The sequence below is a fragment of the Suillus subaureus genome, assembly GCF_016647635.1.
Source record: "Suillus subaureus strain MN1 chromosome Unknown BJ212scaffold_19, whole genome shotgun sequence".
NCBI classification, from domain to species: domain Eukaryota; kingdom Fungi; phylum Basidiomycota; class Agaricomycetes; order Boletales; family Suillaceae; genus Suillus; species Suillus subaureus.
The window spans coordinates 524095-543481 of record NW_024538575.1 but is presented as its reverse complement, the minus strand read 5'-3'; the positions used below and the strand labels follow the sequence as shown (position 1 = coordinate 543481).

Genomic DNA, 19387 nt, shown 5'->3' with positions numbered 1-19387 from the left:
CACAACCGAGTATAGTGAGCTTCAAGTCTTCAACAGTACTAGCCTGAGAGAGTCATGTATTGTCAGTGGATCTGCATGTAAGTAACATTGCAATGCGATGAAGTTAACATCCAAATTTGAGCTTGAATTACATAAGTTGATCTTTAATCCAAACACCATATTATACGTTCTCACGGCTGATAACAACCCGAGCTTGATTTTAAATTTGTGTCACTCCCTTCAACCTTATGCCATAGGCCGCTGAGGATACCGATGGGCTCACATCGTCTTGCGCAGCTACGTTTTCTCTCGAACCATATCGTGTCTTCCTCGCTGGAAGAAAAGAGTCCGACATCTTTGGTGTCATCGTATCCTAAGCGTTCAGCCTTGGGAGCGCTATTCTCCAGAACGCTGCCAAGCTATAGTGGTGAGTATCCGGTAGGAGTCCATGATGTCGAACTGTCGAGAAATCTTTTGGAAACTTCAAGCATAAATTCCATGCCAGACGTGGAGGCAGGTCTTCAAGTGAACATCACAACATCATTCGTATATTACGATTGACATTGTGACGTTCACTCTGCAACTACGGTCACTTCATTATACAAACCGTCAAGCCGTTTCGTTTCCGAGGCTGGTGTGTAGACCTCTGCTGCCCAAACTGTATAACTGATGTCAGACCAGATTTCACCAGATGATCTGACGATGACTTTCTTAAAATGACCAAGCGCATACCTCACTGTGTCTATGGAATATTAGCGTGTCTGACCATACCATATTCGCTCACTCGGGTTTGTTTCAGATCCATTCCGGGGTACAGCTTTCCCTGCGATTGGGGATGCGTCATCGATATCATGCTATCTGAGTAAATGACTAGTCATCATATTCAGTCATGGAGTTGGCTGCTCACGTCTGATGTATGTATTTGAGGCATGGAATAGTCTGTATTGATTTCTGATTATATCAATGTAGTTCGCATTTTGTGGCGAGATGGCTTCGCGTGGCTATGTCGTAGTTGCAATTGAATATTGAGATGGTACCGACCCCAACTCTCGTATACTACGATAGCGGAATCCAAATAGACTGTTATTGATTGGACTGGTCAGGATTATGGTACGTCAAGTTCCTAAGAATAGCCGTGCTCACTCATCAAAGCAACCGAAAAACGATACCAGTCTCCGGTATATTCACCTTGAAGTCCGTAAAGCGGAATTAGAGTTGGTTGTCAGGACCGTCTATCGAGGCGAACAAGTACCGCAGACCTGCATGTGCAGAGGGAACTGGGATTAGACACCTTGGACCAGCATACATAGACCCCACAAGCTCAATTATGGCAGGTCATTCGTTCAGTGGCAGCTTGACTAAATCTTTTTTTAACCCAGGGCAGTTAGCTGTCGCAGCCGGCTCGCCGGTGTGATTGTCTGGACCCGGCCACAACGTGATCGAGTATAACAAATTCTCGACAATCAGCTGATCGCTTTTCAGGGCTTGTCACTTGGAGAGGACAAATATCTACTCTTCTGCTGATCATCAATTCAGAAGTGTCCTCACTGGAGCTGAGTTTACTGTACTGGAGGACGTGGCCGCAACGGCTTCTTCCGGTCACGCATTCCTTTTGCGTACGTATATGATGTCATTGATCCCCAAAGGTGGTGCAACGGACCCAGCATTCAATGATGTATTCCTGATCCTTCCGGACTATATCAACATGGCTTGCAACCAAGCGTTCTGTGTAATTGATTTGAGGATCGACACTGTCGTAAAGTTTCTATAAAGCGGTAATAAAGTCCCGCGAGTAGACGACCGTGCCGTGGCGTCGGGAGGGCCTTTGTAATATTGGAGAATCGTGATGCTACATAGGGTATACAAACAAATTGCTAGCCAGCCCATAAATGTGAGAGTGCTTACATATGATACATTCTACTGAGTGTTCAAACCATGAATATTGTCACTTGTGACCACCTAATTTGACCGTCTTTTGTGCCCTTGTCTCCCCCTCTGCAATCTAATCATATGACTTGCATCAATCATCCTCCGAAGTTGAGCCATGAGGTCCTTTGCCAGGAAGACAGTGCCGTTGTCTTCCTCATAGCGTATCCGGTCTTCGTCAAGAAGCTCGAGAACGCGAATGTCCTCGGGTGACTGCGCGTAAGTCATGTGAATACCGAAAGATGGACACGAATTCGTGTCGAAAAACGATAACCCCTAGAGATTCTCGTGATGTTTCAGATTGAATCGGATGCACTATGTAGATCATAGACAATTGTATCAGGCTGCAATCAAGTATCATGAATGGTGACGACCTACATTGGACTAGACATATATCGCCCTTTACGCGTGCGAACGCGAAACGTGGATCCGTTTCAAGATGTACTTGTGTCAACATTGGCGGCGTGGCAAAGGTTATTGAGGATGGTGACTGCCGAATGTGTGCATTGGCATTGTATGTGAGTGTAGCAGTAGTCATGGACAATGAACAATGAACAATGGAATGGACAGAAACTGGATCCACGGGAGGAGCGAGAAAGGGTCACAGCAAGATGGTTGGAGATCCTTTATAGGGACAACCGAAGAATATGCTCTGTACCTACATGCTCCAACAATGAGGAAATAACCTCAAAGCGGTGAGGTTTCAAACAGAGGCCTCTTTATGATCGGTGTTCTATTTATGGAATCGCAAGGCCAGAAGCAAAGTGTCACAAGAGCACTTCGGGAACGTGCTGCTGGGACACGGGACTGACCTGTATGAGCCTAGAACAGGCATCTAAGATGGGAGTGAAAGCTGGTCGAGTATTCTCTCTCCGTCGCAATGTACCAGGTTGGCATAATAGATAAGAGCCGCACATATCCCATACAGCTGTACGTCATCCATGCCAATCACCGCTAGGGTTGACTCAGTGCAAGGTTTCGGTGTCTATCGGGATTGGGATTCGATTCTTCCGTCCAGTCAGTTACTAATAGTACGACTCGAGCTTAGACATCACAACCCGCCGAAAACGGTGTATCTTTGTTTCTCTTCCTTCGACATATGTACCATGGTCTAGCCTGCATTGGTATTAGCTCAAGAATCAAACGTTCGCTCTAATCAACCTGGATGACCAACCCTCACCGGCAGCGGCAGGCTGTGCTAAAATAATAAGCCGATTAGAACTCTGTGATACTTCAACTGTAAGATTTACTTCTGTCTCGAATTCTGAAATAGGCTACACTATCAGCAGGGTACGCAATTAATGACGGAGTTTCAGATGTGACTCGCGGTCACGGATGGCACGTTGTGCGGACGAGCGTCAGGCTTTCAAGAATTGCTCAATAGATCCTGAACATAGCCTGTAGTAAGGAGGTACGCAGTTGCCGCAGTACAACTCAAGTTTACACTAACACGGCGTCACGGCACGAAATGAAAGACACCCAGAGATAAGCCAGTCTGAGTCAGTTGCAATTTCAAATTGACTCTCGAAAGAAGCGTTGAACAGCCAATACCTGGAAAGTATTCGCCTAGACTTGTATCCGGGGTGATTTACATAAAACACCTGCTAAGGCGACAAGACAATCTGCACTCCGAAGACTTCATGGAGTAGTACATGAGTCATTGGATGTCATGGTCACAGTCCCTCGAAGACCTTCTGCTCATGGTAGATTTACGCCCCGAACACCACGGAGACTGCTTAAATGACGTCACCATTCGATGTGATCCCTTGGGGCAGACCTAGTCATGGTATCGCTCCTGGTTAACTGCAATGCTGCAAAGGTTTGTATCGAAACTCAATGTCTTTACGTCCATGTTTGCACTTTGATGATTCATTTCGTTACCTGTTGCTTGGATCGCAGTGGTACAGACGGAAAATGTGTTTATTTCCCTGTTTTCTCCGCTGCTAAATCAAATAGCGCGGTACACAACGGTATGCACTTTACTTGTCGTATTCCTCATCTTGCTATCAAATTCATATTCCCCTTTATCACACAAATGAGCAACCCCTGGATCTCCACGATACTCCACACTCCATTGATCGGAATAAATATCATCGATCCCCTGGTCCTTAGCCCTGGAGGCTGATCATGCATCTTCATAGGCAGAGGCTATTGATTTACAAAAGCAGAACCATACCAGATGCATTTATATCACTAGGAGTCATCTACTAATCCTCAGAATCAATTATCAACTTTGAAGAAACACTAGACATGTTTTTTCACAGCATGTCAGACCGACAAAGCGGGCAGCTTGATGAATGACTGCTTTTGAACCACTAAAGGCCAATTTAGATCGTTAGAAGGGTCGAGTGTCTGGTACTCACTTTGTACAAGCAACTTGCATGGAAACGGTTCTTGCAGGTCTTGCAAGGTTTCTGTGGAAGACTGCTATCCATGACACTGATAATCCTGCTGCCAAGTAAGGACCAATACGATCATACAAGAGACTTGCGTACGAGTAACAGATTGCACACTCCACTTGACCAGCGAAGTGAAGGGTCACATTTTTCGTGAATAAAGTTAGGCCGTCGACGATCGACCGTTCTGCGTATGACTCGTTAAGGGGACCAGCATTGATGTTCATCATTTCTATATCGCTTACCTGTTGCCAAACAATTTGTTGTACTCCCAGCACCCAAGCTCTCCATTTATCCTCAGATACCCCGACCATCTTTGTATCACGGATGTCAAGTCGGTGCAATGGCCAGTCGTTTGGCAATCTCAGAGACAATTCCAGCACTTGATCATCGACTGTGTAAGAGGCTGTGACCTCTCCAGCGCTCGGTGACACTTTGACGACGAGATTCTCCGTTGTGTGTAGCTCTGACGATGGATCAGCCTGCCGCACTTGCGCAAGCTCGGCTCTGATAATGCCTGGTGAGAAGTATGAAGCAGTGTAGTCCACCACGCGCGATAATAGCTGTCTGTCTGAACAGTCTGAGATCCAGGCTCGTATTAATGCTGGGACTGTCAGAAGCGCTCGATGATATATATGAGCGGCTAGGAGTCGTATGCCGAGGATGCTCTCGGGCTCAAAGTCTGAGGAAAGTTAATTTGAAGGCATGATGCAGGATAGAACCACTGACGGTCAATGAAAAAGTCGTCGACTGCCCAAATATCAAGTTTGAATGCCTTCTTCTTTCCACTGAACAGGCCAAGGACATCGAAAACATTAGGAATGAAGAAGTCTCCCATGATACCAAGGCTCCTCATCTGATTGAAGTACTGTGACCTAACTTTGATAGACTGAGGTGTACGTTAGCTAAGAATATTTATAGCCCGAAATCAATACTCACAGCATCGATGAATAAATCGAACATAATCATCCATGCTAGTAGATAACCAGAAACTTTGTATAGTTCCGACAAATCGATCTTGACATTGTCTGATTCAGAATCATAAAATCCCTCTGCTGACGTGAGATTCGATTGCAAAATCGTGAGAAGTTCAGCAGGTAGTTCAGCGCCGACAGTGTCCTCTGTCTCAACAGCAGACTCGATGACAAAATATTCGGTCCGCTTTCGAGCTGCTTTGTGCAGAAGGCTGTACCCCATGCGCTGAACTTCATAGGAAGGGTCGGTGAGGAGGTGACACATCTAGACATCAGGTATCAGCACAGGCACTCGAAACTATTGAAAATATCACTTCGGACAGAGTTTTCTCGTTCATCAATGCATCAGGCAACTCTTGAATGACCGCAAGCGCTAGTTCCCTGCACAGAGAACGTGGTTCAGAACGATCGGCACCATCTGTGACAACTTCAGCGTCATGCTCTACTGGTCTGAGTTGCGACTGACCAAGCTTCGTGGATACCAAATTCTTAACAAGCACCAAAATAGATTCTTTCTTCCCGTCCCAGCTTGCACGCAGGGGCTTGTTGGTAAGGACTAGATCTTGAATAGCGAGGATAAGGCGGAACGATCTCCCTAGCATCGTCAGTGTTGCGCTGTCGGCAAAAGAACAATTCTGGGTATAACTCAGCGATGAGTATGACGGCGACTTGCTATGACTGGCTGACATACCTCCAAGTTGTTCTCAACCACATCAAAGATAAATTCCCAATGATTCCCAGCAACGTTCTGCAAAATCGGGGACAAATGGATGAACAAAAGTGGCATCATATTCTCCACATCTTCATCGATATCATCGTCAGAAGAAACCCAAGCTTGACAGGTCTTCACGACATTGACAGCGCGCTGCTGTGGCAAGAACACCACATCGGACTCAGGATCAGGGGCTGTCGCTGCAAGACGACGAAGCAAGACGACTCCTGTCGTGTTTGCTCTACTAGCAGGCACTCCGAGAACATCCGAGGCAATCTCGTTCCGGTAACGGTCCATTCTTAATGGTTCTGGAGCAAATTCAGTGATGCTAGCGAGGATGGCCACGGTGGTTTGGGGCGCTATGGACGTATTATTCTGTGAACATCGGCCACGACTGATCTATGTGGCGCACCTGTCTTTTCCAGCCTACGTGCTAGATTCAACCATTGTTCAGAATCTGTTTTGCTAGCGCTCGCAAATAGGTGCTTCAACACCGAGCGCAATACTAGCGCATCTCTGACAGCATCTTCCCTTCTGGCGTGATTGACAACGTCCACGACAAAAGACACCAAAGCATCTGATGAAGTTGTCGCGCGAGCCGAAATGCAAGCGCTGACAACTTGACTGTGAAGACCATCGTCGCCTGTAGACAGGAGGTAAGTGGACAGTTGATGAACCTTCCCTAGCAGTCTGCGCAGTTCTGACCACGATACATCTGGCCCAAATAATCCACTTGGAGTTGCGGGGACACGTAGAGCATCATTCGCGTATTGAGCAAGTATCAATATGTGCCGAAGTGCCCACATATTCTCCTTAGCGATGCTCCGGTTGTCACCCAAATATGCCAGAAGAGCAGATGTAGCCCTGATGTATGGTGAATAGCCCCTTGAATCGAATTTCAGGCCAGAGATGGTTGGGTTATCGAACTCCGAGATGGCTGGGATAATGGACTCGACGAATGCAAGACTAGGGTCTGGTGGATCTGACGGAAGTGAGCTAATCATTGTGTCGAATTCGCCTGGTGTAGGGAAGATGTCTGGAAGCGGGGTGATATCAATGCCTTTCAGCTTGTGACCTGAAAGGGTTAGAATATCTTCTGGTCTACAAACGGTTTAGAAATGCAATAAAACATGCTAAGGCGCACTAACCGAGTGTAGGTAGAGCAATCTTGAAGAAGCTCTTTCAACTTCTCTTTAATCATTCCGCTCAGGACGCCCTGTAGTGCAATATCTGCCTTCGAAACCCAGAGATTCCAAATCCCTCGTGCGGTATCGATTGTAGGTGTTTCCAATGTGGAAAACATTACTGGTAGTAGATATCCTATGATGAAAACATTTGGGAGAACAAATGCCAGCGAGTCACTGGTAAGTTCATAGTTCTTGCTGAGCATGATGCGTGTGAACTCTATCACAGTGGCTAGCTTAGTGCACAGCGCATTCGTTGTGTACAGAATATCGTCTACAGTGGACGACAACGACGATACGAGCGTCTGGAACAGAATATCTTGCCCGTTTTCGGAGAGGAAAAAGTCTATTCAACAGTTAATTAAGAACACCAATACTCAAGGAGGACTCACTTTGTGCCTGAATAAGCCTCTTTACCAAATCGCTGCGATAAGTCGATACATCTTCATTTAGCACCTCAATAAACAAGTGCTCTATGGCGCCAGTCTAACTCGCCGTCCTCGGGCCGTAAATATTTGGGACATATGTCGGCGCCAATCACGTCCAGCAGTGACGACAGCATGTCGATCTGTTGGGAAACATCCACCAGTAAAACATGCCATAGCTCCACACAAATATCTTCGTCATTCCGACGAGACATGAACGCAGATATTGCCTGAGGAGAAGCTTGCAGAATGCGGAGCGCATTGTTAACAAACATGTTATCCACTCTCTGCCAACGGTTGTGAATTGTACTTCTACAAAGGAGGGAAGGATTACACACCACAGCGAAGTCGGTGTGCCGGAATAGATGAGATCCAAATGTTTCCATGAGCGTGATCACTACGCTGATGTTCCTCAAAACTCTAGCACTGGTCGCATCAGAGGCAAGGACCGTCTCGCACTTTCCAACAGTTTCCTGCACATACTTGCTTATGAGAGTGCGTGTAACCTCTGCAGGAAGGTCTTTCGTTTCAAAAGTGTCCACGAAAATCCGGAGCACTGTAGGTGTAAGAGAGAGATTCTCGTCTCCTTGAGAAAGAACCGCACTTGAGACGGTATCCCAGGCAGTTGTGAAAAGATCTGCGAAGGAGACGCGTCTTAGATCAAGATGGTGGTGGACGTAACACACTCACCAATATTCATGCGATGCAGAGATAGTAAGGAACTGACCATCAACTTCCCCACATCATTCTCGTCAGTTCTTAGGTGCCTTGCTTTAAGCTCTTCCCAAACGCGCGTGAATTGAGCTCTGACAAGCTCATTTGCCACGTCTTGTAGACGCGTGTTATTTGGCACCAGGCTATCTGAGACAGACCCAGATAACGCTCCGTGGTACTGAGATCCACTCAATAATCTTCTCAAGAAGAACACCAAACATTCCAGGAGAGACGAAAGGAATGAGGCAGAAGGCACCTTTCTCTCTAAAGAACTCAGAGCATGGCCGTTGATCGCTGCCCAGAACGAAGTGAAGAAATCGTCGAGGGGCATCCCTGTCCTGGAGGAAGCGGCGATCACCTGCTAGACGGATTACTAATCGCAATATGTTGCATTAAGGAACATACGGAGGAGGGAATTGTTGATAAAACAACAAGGACCGTAGGATACCCATCGACGGGTGATCCAGCACATCCAAGTTCAAGGAATTGAAGAAACTCGCGGTATGCCTCAGAAGAATATTCCTTGCGAGTGGAAGATGTTTTAGTCTCAAGTTCCTCGCTATCCGAATCCGAATCATCACCGTCCTCGTGTTTATCTGCGTCATACGCCCCTTCAAGAATCCACGCGTTTGGGAACTCTGTGGAACAAAAAGTTGGGAATGTTTGATGCAAAGTCTATTAAAATTGGTTTACCTTTGAGGAAAATTAAGACCGGCTGGAACAAAACATTTCTAACCCCTGAGTCCGTCTCGACCCATGCAGAACGAAGTAAAACGACGCTCAGTATGGGAATAAGTGGCTCAATCGCGCCTGTATAATTTTCAGTGCCCTGAACGAAAGAAATAGTTCCCAGATTACCTTTGTAACGTTGTAGCAACACAGACAATAGTGCCCACGTGGCCTGACGTACTTGAGGTTGCCCATGCCCAAGACCGTGGATTTCAGGGTCCGGAATCCAAGGCGCATGCTCACCACAATACAACGACGTCCAGAACAGTGGGTTAGATAGCAACCTAGATAGATCATCTAGAGACGTAATCTTTGAGGCAAGGCGAGCGTCTATAAAACTATGAGGAGAACTATGAGTATTGCTTTGACCTAACTTACCAAAGAGCCAGCGGAAAGCGCTCAGTGCACCAAAACGAAGCCGAGCATTCCTATCAAGATCACTCTCTTCATCTGCCTTGTTAGATTCTAGTTCTTCCCTAGGGGCTGCCGGAATAAATCTTCCGCCGGGCTTCTTGATGCCCGGAGTGGGAGGTGCAACAGGTGCAGCAGGATTGAGGTAAAGATGAACTCCTGAAGGATCCAAAAGAATTCTTTGGAGAAATTCCATGATAGAGGCCAGCATTTCGAAATTCACTAGTGTTTCTCCGTCTACACCTGGAGAGGTGACACTAGACCAGGACTTCTGTCCCAGCAGATATACCTGACGGTCAACGTCGTGGGCGAGCATGCACCATGTACCCATAAGAGCTTCAATTTGCTCAGATGTTGCAGTATCTCTCAAAAAGAAGATAGCGGCATCCCGGACAGCTGGGATCCGTAGATACGAGAAATGGAGTGCAGCGGCCAAGAGGCGGATCCGGCGGACAGCATGTGTGAAGAATACAGGAGCCCTATGAAACTAAATACAGTTAACGTCAAGATACGATTATGATTGCCAAACGACACACCCAAACCGGTAGCATCGTGACGAGTGCATCGCATTCCATGCTCTCATCTCCCTTCCTTGAGCTTTCATCGATCCATTTTGATTGAAGCTCTTCCAGAGCCCGTCCCTTCGTGACTGGATCCTTCTTTCCAAGGATCGAAGAATAATGACAAGTTCCGGAGGAAGTCTATGTATAAGGCCGAGAGTATCCAATGGATCTGGCTGCGGTGGGGCCGGCTTAGAGGGAGGAATGTAGACCTTCTTCCGCGGCTCTTTTTTCTGTCCTTTCTGTTTCTTCTGCTTCGCGACGACAGGGACTTCCAGAGGGGGTACACCTGCAGCTGCCTTGCGAGCATTCTTCTTCCGCGTACCCGAAGTCGCTGAGGACTTCGTGTTTTTCGGCATGGTAAGCTATTTACAAGTTAATAAGAGCTGCGAGATGCAGCGTGCACCGCCGAGCAATTACGATTACTAAGTGGTGGGGCTGAGGGTATGTGTGACTAGTGGTTGTTTGTACTTGTTGGATTCTAAAGCCTTTGATTTCCTTTTTAGAAAAATAGCCAAAGTGCGGTTCTTAAAAACTTCCTTCCTCTTACCATTAATTCGTCACGTCGTGATCTACCTCATTTTTGAGGCTTACAGCTTGTACATGACGTGCAGTCTGCTTGCTCGAGCAACGACAGCCTCAAGTAGAGCATGCTTTCACTCACAGCCCTTTCAGAGTCAAAGTAATGGGTTTGCGACGTTCAGAGGAAAACGCGCAGGTATGATCATCTGATTTCTGGCCAGATGCAGCTACAATAACTGTGATTTTTTTTTTAGGCATTTTCATTCCTCGTGTTTGTTCACGGAAGTATGAATCTACTGCAACAGCGTCAGCAGTTACTCCTTCTGTTGCTCTGCAAGAAAACATCGCAAATGCTCCAGCACCCACAGGTGTCCCGGCGGGTAACCTTCCTCTCGATCGACCATCATGGGAATCGATTAAGCAAATGATATCCTACCCGACACTCCGTGCTATTATTGAGAACCCTTACCAGTTCAAAACGATGACCCCCGTTCAAGCTGAAGTTGCACAGCTTCTCCCAGGGCTTGCTCTACCTCCTGAGTCAACATCTAACGACGTCTCGACATGCCCGCGAGATCTTCTGGTCAAGGCAAAAACTGGTACCGGGAAGACCTTTGCATTTCTAATTCCGGCTATCGAGGCTCGCGTGAATGCCATCCACGCTTGGGGTAAGCAAGCGGTTCGCGATGCAGGCCTTGTTTCAGACAAGCATCTAGAGGCGCAAGCTAGGAGACAATTTACCAGGGAACACGTCGGTACCCTTATCATCAGCCCCACCCGAGAACTCGCTACGCAGATTGCCAACACTGCTATCAAGTTGACCCACCATCACAAGGATTTTGAAGTTAGACTATTCTATGGCGGATCAAGCAAGCGAATGCAGATGCGCGACTTCATGAAAGGGCGGAGGGATATTGTTGTAGCTACCCCCGGGCGACTTCGCGATTTGCTGCAGTCGGAGCCTGAAGTAGCGAAAGGTATCAGTAAATGTAAAATGGTATGTCATCCTACGAGTTTTAGCATGATCCTCTTGCTTACCAATTTGTGGCTAGGTGATATTCGATGAGGCAGACATGCTTCTCGATATGGGCTTCCGGGATGACATCGATGCGATTATGAGCTATTTGCCACCTAAATCTGAGAGGCAGACATTTCTCTTTTCAGCAACACTATCTCGGACCGTTCGTCAGGTCGCACAGACAGTTCTTGCTCAGGGCCATAAATTCATTGACGTAGTTCCTGAAAGTGAATCCCCAGTTCACGCACACGTTCCCCAATATCACACCGTCCTCCCCACTCCATCTCAACAGATCCCCCACCTTCTTCGTCTCCTTGCACATGACCAGCTTACAAACTCGGGCAAGAGCAAAGTCTTATTATTCCTCCCCACGACACGCATGACTCAGCTTTTCGCGACACTCACTCGCGAGCTTTCAAAAGCAGTATTGCCTGCTGGAGCACACACTAAGGTGTATGAGATTCACTCTAAGCGCACACAGGACTCACGCATAGCCGCCTCCGATGCTTTCCGCGCTGACAACTCTGGAGCATCGATTCTCGTCAGCTCCGACGTCTCCGCACGAGGCGTGGACTATCCAGGGGTGACGCGGGTCATTCAGCTCGGCATCCCCGCTGCCACGGAACAGTATATTCATCGCGTCGGACGTACTGGTCGCCAGGGCTCTACAGTTGGACGTGGGGACCTAGTTCTTCTACCTTGGGAGATCGGCTTTTTGAGCTGGCAGCTCAACGAAGTTCCGCTAAAGCCAGTTACCTCAGATGAGCTCGCCCGCCAGGTCCAGGACCTTGCAGCTCACTACGACGCTGACCCTCAAGCAGTATTCAAGGGCGTACCAATCAAACTACATGACGCTAGGGGTCGGCCAATGCGGGGTGGACCCAGGATGTACGACGCGCCGCTTTCACCACGCCTTTCCTCGGAAGAAATAAACAACAGCATCGCGGCACTACTAAAACATATCGACGAAGAAGCCATCAAGGAAACTTTTGCTTCCCTGCTTGGCTATTATATCCCCAAGTCGCCCGAGTTGCGAATTCAGAAAGGCAATATTCTGGCTGGATGTAGAAGTTGGGCAACGGAAGCATGCGGCCTACCTACGCCCCCGTATGTCAGTGATGGCTTTCTGCAGAGGATGGGCCTTAACGACGGGCGCACGAAGCACTTTGGCAAATCTTACCGAGACCCTAGGTCTTCTGCGAGACCTGTAAATTCATGGGAAACGAGGGGCAAGCAGAACAAACGGTCTTTCGAGAATCCCAGAGGAAACTTCCGTCGGGATGAGCAGTTGGATGATAATGACCCTTCTGGCAACGTCGACGAGTATCGTGGTGCACGTTATGGAAGGGAGAGGCCAGAGCCGCGCAAAGAGTGGGGTCGTGACAATGACCGTTCTGGCGGCGTCGACGAGTATCGTGGCGCACGTTATGGAAGGGAGAAGCCCAAGAGAGAGTGGGCGCATCCCAGTGACCCTTCGGGCGATACCGAGGAGTACCGCGGTTCGCGCCATGGGAGGGAGAACAGACCACACAGAGAGTGGTCGCGTGATGGTCCGCACCGCGAGAACAGCTCACGCGGGTTCAGCAATCGGTGAGGGATCGGGCATGGCACAATACTAATGTAAACCGCATACAACGCATCACTCGACGTTCGTTATTAGCCTACAGTCACACTTATTAATATCATCCATAGAGCATTCGCAACAGCATTGATTTCACATGTTATTTATGGGTGATATGTATGCTCGCTAGTTTTTTAGTCGGTTGGTGGTGTCATAGTTCCGACACCATTGGCAATTGGATGTTCCTGCGTACTTGTCCTCAGCGCCTCTTCACTAACCATCGAATGTTCAGGGTGAGGTGGATGGAAGGATCTCAGTTGCTCCTGGATCTGCTCTTCGAGATCAGATTGTCCACAAGACGCTGCAATAAAGCCTAAGAAGGGCGGTGAAGGATTGAGTGGTCTCGAGCACAATTCGGGATGGGCTTGCAAACCCATGAAAAACGGGTGATCTGCAACGATAAATCGTAACAATCTTCAGATTGATTGCACATGACTATACCTTTGAGTTCAAGGATCTGCATTCTCTCCCCTTTTTCGTCCTTGCCCACAAATGTAAGACCGCTCTCCTGCAGACGCTGCACCTGTTCCGGATTGACCTCGTATCGGTGTCGATGCCTTTCCCACATTTTTTCACTGCCACCATATAACTTGCGAACCTTAGACCAAGTCTCGAAATCACGGTCAAACACAGTGGGTCGAAGACCCAGACGCATTGTCCCACCCATGTGAGTGCGTGAGATCTCAGGCATGAAAACGATAAAAGCATTCTGCGCGTCAGGAACGAACTCAGTCGATTGAGCATCTGCGGAAGATAAGAGAAGCAATGGCTAACGAGAAATGGAACGAACCTGATATGCCGAGCACGCTACGTGCCCATTCTATCACAGCCATCTGGAAGCCCATGCAGATACCAAGGAAAGGAATTTCCTGCTCTCGTGCCCATTTGATGGCGAGAATCATACCCTCCGTGCCGCGCTTCCCGAACCCACCTGGAACCAGAATACCACTGTCCCAATCTGAGTACCAGACGATCTCCTAATTATATGTACGACCGCCACTTACCCAGCACCGACAACTGCTCGCCACGCATCGTGGTATTTAGCAGGATCGGACTCCTGCGTTGAAGATTCCAGGTCCGATGACTCAACCCACTACACAACATCACTATAAGTCGTTTATTTTCGGGGGACCAACACAACCAACCTGAATAGTGAGTTTCCTGCGAACGCGGAACGCAGAATGTTCAAGAGCTTTTATGACAGACATGTAGGAGTCTTTCAAATCGGTGTACTTCCCAACAAGAACAATTTTGACCTCGTCGAAGAGGCGTTCTTGCCTGGACGATCGGGAATGAGAAACGATGATAGAGGAAGAGAAATGGCAGCACCCTTTTGTCACGCCCCTCCATTTCGCTTCCAAAGACAGCCCCTTGGAAACCCACTCCTCTGTGATGTTCAAATTTGCAAGATTGAGCCGCTTACGGAGATATTCAATAATTCGTTGTGACTGCAAGAGCAGAGGGACGTGATAAACAGATGAGACATCATGGACACCTATCACCTGCTCCGACGCAACGTGACAGAACATAGAAATTTTGTCCTTAGTAGAGGATTCAAGGGGTTGGCGTCCCAATAACCGGCACGCGATCTCCAGACAACGTCAGGTGTGTCATTTGGAACCAATACGTCACTTACTAGGTCGGGAAGCAAACCGAGCCCACGCAGCGCATGGACAGTAGTCTGAGTTGGCTTCGTCTTCTGCTCACCATGCATGTCGGGAACAAGTGAAACATGGATTAATGCGAAATTATCATGTCCGACGCGAAACTGGAACTGGCGCATTGCCTCTATAAACGGCGCCGACTCGATGTCTCCAACAGTGCCGCCAAGCTACAAAAAAGTCAATATCATGACGGAAAGTATTACATGCTAATTTTCACCTCCACGATACAGATATCAGGTTCCTCTCCCGATTCATCCACCGGTATTTTAGAAACACGTTGTATCCAATCTTGAATCGCGTTCGTTACGTGCGGCACGATCTAGCCATAAAGGATTAAAATTAGTGAGGTACGTAATAATTGTCATATACATACCTGCACCGTTTTTCCGAGGTACTCCCCTCTCCGCTATTCACAATAATAAACTCTAGTCAAAAGCTTAAGAGAAGATAAAACTCACCTCCTTGTCAATAACTTCGCGATAGATTTTACCTGTAGTAATGTTATTGTCTTTGGATAGTGTAACATCCAGATATCTTTCGTAATTCCCGAGGTCTAGATCCACCTCACCACCATCATTCAGAACGTAGACTTCGCCTGACGGGCGAATCTTAGACGTTTGTGCAGGAAGTCTCGCACTCAGATCTCACCATGTTCTGTTGGTCGCATAGTACCGGCATCTATATTCATATAAGGATCTATCTTGATAGCTGTGACCTTGAGGCCTGCAGTTTTTAAGAGTAGGCCTGTTGAGGAGGCTGGGGTGATAATAAACAACCAGATACAGCGTCAAAAGCGCTGTGTCGCACCGATAACACCCTTCCCAATCCCACTAACAACACCTCCAGAAACAAGAATATATTTTGTCATCGCTGCAACAATCGGGAAGGTGGCAAGCAGATGAAGGAACTCGCAAAAGACTACGAGCAGGATCCGTCGAAATTTTGAGAGACGTGATCAACAAATAAGGATACATATACACTGCCACTACCTTATCACACCCCTGAATGACATCGAACGTGTATGAGAAGATGATGTGACTCTGTTACGATACACAAGTTCCTCTAGTACATGCTGTATCGCGGCAATCAGATTTTGTGCCGTACGAGTTCGTGACACATCTTATACTGGGTAATTACATTCGAACAGCCTGAAGAGTAATACTACGACAGAGATAGATGCCTAGGAAGAGAAGGAACTATACCAGGCACTCACATCAGTCAAAGGACCGAGGGAAGTTGATTGCGAGGGAATAGCGAAAAGAAAATATGTGACTGTGTACTTATGTAAAATGAAGTCCTCGCTACGTGAGGAGTAACCAGCAAGTGTTGACGGGGACTTCTAGTGCTACACGCCACTGCCAGTTGACACATGCGTGCGCTTCTGGAAGGACATGGGAATCATGTCCGCTCCTGCATCGGAGTTATCCAAGATTTTAGCGTGATATTGTCGAACGCTAAGGATGAGGCGTGGTCCGAGCACAAACAGTTGCATGACAGAGAGAATTTGACGAATGCCATTATAAATCTGAGGTCCTGCGACAAGTGAGTTCTGTGGAAGTGATGAGTACAGGCCACCAAGTATCAGCGACGGAAGGGCGTACAAAGTACGGAGACAAATATCCAAGGTCTAAACAAGAAACAGAAACAAAGCTAGCATATACGAAACTTCAGTAAAGAAGGTTGACGACATTCATATTACGAGTGTACCTTGCAAAGTAAACCACGTGAGTTCTCATTAACACTGTAAAACAGTCCCCAACGACCCATCCCGTCGACGATCGTTGCAGTTCACGGAAGTGTTTTACAACAATCCAGACTGCAAGACATAGTGCGAGAACTTCCCATACAGTGGGGAGTATCCATGTGATGAAAAGAAGAATGAGAGCGTCCGCCTCCGGGTCATTGCAATAGCACAGATAGGTACCGGAGAGGATGAGCTCCTCTGGTATTCATTTAATCAGCAGAAGTCTTTCAACCGTAATTAAAACTTACCCCCTACAGTATGCTTGTTTATTATTCCAATCATCACTCCACAGGCGATTGTGACAGCCGTGAAGAATACAATGAGAAAAATAAGCATATTTCTTGATTTCTGATACATGGCATACAGCCGAGCGATCATGATAGCTTGCATGATGTACCAGTTAAGACGATATCACTGAAATATTACAGCTGAGTAGCTTACCACCTAACATGGCATTCGCGGCGCCACTCATCCAATTTAGTGTAAGATACGTAACATTGCCTGAGAATTCCAGTCGTCTCGGAAGAGGATTGAATATTCCAAACAAACTCACAGCTGTTGCAGTCAGTATGTTGAACCAACGAGCTCGTTTGGAATTTCACTCACCCCTACAATAGGAGTGCAGTTAGATAAATGGGAATGGTAAGTGCAAAGGCGTTAGAATACTCACTTCATCTGTCAGCGAGACTGTCGGAAGAAATTCTATGTCGCTGGTCAGAAGAAATACACGCGGTGTATGCGAGGAGACATACGCAGCATGTTGATGCTAATTATGAGTAATGGCTCATTAGCACAGCGGAAACTTGTTAACCTTCCAAACGCACACAATATATACTGCTCCAACGCAGCGTACCTAAAATATTTTAAAATAAGCATGTCTTGCCAACGGCACTTGTAACATAAGCTACGCACACTGATGTATAGAACCGTCATGAGGGACCAGTGATGCCTCTGCGGCGAATTAATTGCGTCCTTCTGACATGGGACTCCGCTCACCCAGATTAGTTCAAACTGTAATAATCATTCTTAGTGAGTTGGCTACCCCGGTAATGGCGTCAATTTACCTCTTGTCCACTTGTCAATGCTGAAGTTATCATGAGGATATCGGGGTGGTTCTTTAACACTGCCTTACTTACCCCAATCGTATATCACCGCAGCAGAGGAGGCAACTGTGAAACAACTGAGACATAACCGACATTATCCGACTGGTTCTTCACGAACCTATATAATAGCTGGAATTGATATTGAAATTGATCTGCGGCCACCAGGAGGGATCATTTGAGATTGCGGTCATATTTGAGGGACGATGTGAGTCCGACTCACTAGCGGGAGTGAGTAGCGAACTTAGTAGAACATATGATGATGGAGTTCGTGCTAGATATACCACCACCCAGTGCCCCATTGCTAATAAAAAAGGCACCATGAATATCAACGTTGTTGACTAACCAAATTTTAATTTATCATCGTGGTGTGATATCAAGGAGAACGGAGGAGCTACTCCAAGCCCCTCTGAGTCGATCGAATCAGGGTAGAATTTGGGTGAGGTTGATTACGGATCTATAAAGTAGCGTTTCTACGAGCGGAACGTTTGAGCACTACGAAAACGGTGACGAACAGTGCAGAAAGGAGGAGAACAGAGGCACAGTAGTTCCATAGTTCCACGTTCTACCTCATCCAAGGGATCTCATGTCACCATGTCGCACGCTATCCGCAGAATTCTCCATGATTTTCGGTAATTAATTTTCAGGTTTCGTCGCATCAGCTCACTAGGTCGAAGATCGAGGACGCGAATTCCTCGTACGGGCTCGAGCATCACATGAACGATTGTCATCATGATGGAAGAACTAACAAAGCTTTTAAAACTCCGAGTGTGTCATTCCAGTGAGTGTCGATGTGGTTAGTCATATCAGGCACTCAGTACGTGCCATGGGTATCGAAGGAACCAGATCATGAATACTGTATAGAGATGTTAAAGTGCCACTCCTTGGTCAACTTGAAGTGGCACCATGACTAGGATCCCGAAAAAGAACAACCAAGGTCCAACATCGTGCCCTAATTATAAGGCAACAAAGCGGTCGAACGGCACACTCAACACTTTCGACAACCACCAAAACAATAGAATTCCCAAATAGAAATGTCCCAACCAAGCCAACAATTCCTTAGCAGATATTATATTGACATCTCATCTTCGATTGAGATGTGCGTCTAAAATGGCCGGCAGGAACGGTGGACTGATGGGAGCAAGCCTCACATCAGGGCATTCGTGATTTCAGAGATCAGAAGGGACACCGGGGGTCCCATAGGTTAGAAAGCAGTGACTGTCCCACATGGAGTTTCATCCTCAGTGGACATAAATTGGAATAATAATAATAATTGTTGGCCCATGTCAGGGCACAATGAGGAGATAAAACGTGCCATCACGGTTATCTAAGTACCCGATTTGCTGTGACATGTAGTCAGCGCAAGAGTCTATATCCCACCGCCAGTCTGAGCACCTGACGTCTATTAATGGTACGACGTCAGGGGGTTCCATGTGTTCTTCGTTAGGCATGCACCTTCAATATCATTAGTAGAGTCACGGCCCTAAAACACGATTGAACTAATGAGTTGTAGTCAAAGTACTTACTTGTGGACGGCCGCAATGAGGCTGGTCGATGTACCTCAGGGTTCTACACCATGCCAAGGGCCTCAGCAGAACCGCTGGAAACAAAAGTCTCCGCAGACCTGTAGTCGTTGCTGTAGAGGGGGATAGTTTGGGTGATATCCCAGCGTTCCTACTAGATGGCAAATATGGGATAAGATTGAATT

At 47.2% G+C, this 19387-nt stretch overlaps 5 protein-coding genes across 5 annotated transcripts; 2 read left to right on the top strand and 3 right to left on the bottom strand.

Annotated features, from left to right (window-relative positions):
* Window positions 1-188: 188 nt before the first annotated feature.
* BJ212DRAFT_261174 (uncharacterized protein) lies at window positions 189-995 on the top strand. Its single transcript, XM_041342773.1, has 3 exons — window positions 189-406; window positions 779-893; window positions 949-995. Exons 1-2 carry the CDS (start codon window positions 253-255, stop codon window positions 847-849), a joined length of 225 nt encoding a protein of 74 aa, XP_041192321.1. The 5' UTR covers window positions 189-252; the 3' UTR covers window positions 850-893; window positions 949-995.
* A 943-nt stretch (window positions 996-1938) lies between these two features.
* Window positions 1939-2443, bottom strand: BJ212DRAFT_1481713 (uncharacterized protein; the record flags this gene model as incomplete). Its single annotated transcript, XM_041340302.1, has 3 exons — window positions 1939-2118; window positions 2174-2220; window positions 2284-2443. 3 exons carry the CDS (start codon window positions 2441-2443, stop codon window positions 1939-1941), a joined length of 387 nt encoding a protein of 128 aa, XP_041192320.1.
* A 1720-nt stretch (window positions 2444-4163) lies between these two features.
* Window positions 4164-10369, bottom strand: BJ212DRAFT_1447450 (uncharacterized protein; the record flags this gene model as incomplete). Its single annotated transcript, XM_041338400.1, has 21 exons — window positions 4164-4220; window positions 4269-4353; window positions 4401-4498; window positions 4547-4983; window positions 5031-5190; window positions 5241-5540; window positions 5641-5910; window positions 5967-6346; window positions 6400-7088; window positions 7136-7517; window positions 7564-7595; window positions 7663-7883; window positions 7935-8233; window positions 8287-8668; window positions 8716-8948; window positions 9004-9120; window positions 9169-9369; window positions 9418-9937; window positions 9987-10109; window positions 10136-10261; window positions 10283-10369. 21 exons carry the CDS (start codon window positions 10367-10369, stop codon window positions 4164-4166), a joined length of 5199 nt encoding a protein of 1732 aa, XP_041192319.1.
* A 244-nt stretch (window positions 10370-10613) lies between these two features.
* BJ212DRAFT_1300346 (P-loop containing nucleoside triphosphate hydrolase protein) lies at window positions 10614-13144 on the top strand (the record flags this gene model as incomplete). Its single annotated transcript, XM_041332974.1, has 3 exons — window positions 10614-10728; window positions 10787-11529; window positions 11585-13144. The coding sequence occupies 3 exons, from the start codon at window positions 10614-10616 to the stop codon at window positions 13142-13144; spliced, it is 2418 nt and encodes an 805-aa protein (XP_041192318.1).
* An 80-nt stretch (window positions 13145-13224) lies between these two features.
* BJ212DRAFT_260977 (CTP synthase N-terminus-domain-containing protein) lies at window positions 13225-15814 on the bottom strand. Its single transcript, XM_041342772.1, has 11 exons — window positions 15643-15814; window positions 15484-15591; window positions 15294-15430; window positions 15209-15241; window positions 15053-15154; window positions 14808-15002; window positions 14317-14760; window positions 14176-14264; window positions 13962-14119; window positions 13613-13915; window positions 13225-13562 (listed from the first exon to the last, which is right to left on the bottom strand). The coding sequence occupies exons 1-11, from the start codon at window positions 15701-15703 to the stop codon at window positions 13306-13308; spliced, it is 1887 nt and encodes a 628-aa protein (XP_041192317.1). The 5' UTR covers window positions 15704-15814; the 3' UTR covers window positions 13225-13305.
* Between the last annotated feature and the right edge of the window lie 3573 nt (window positions 15815-19387).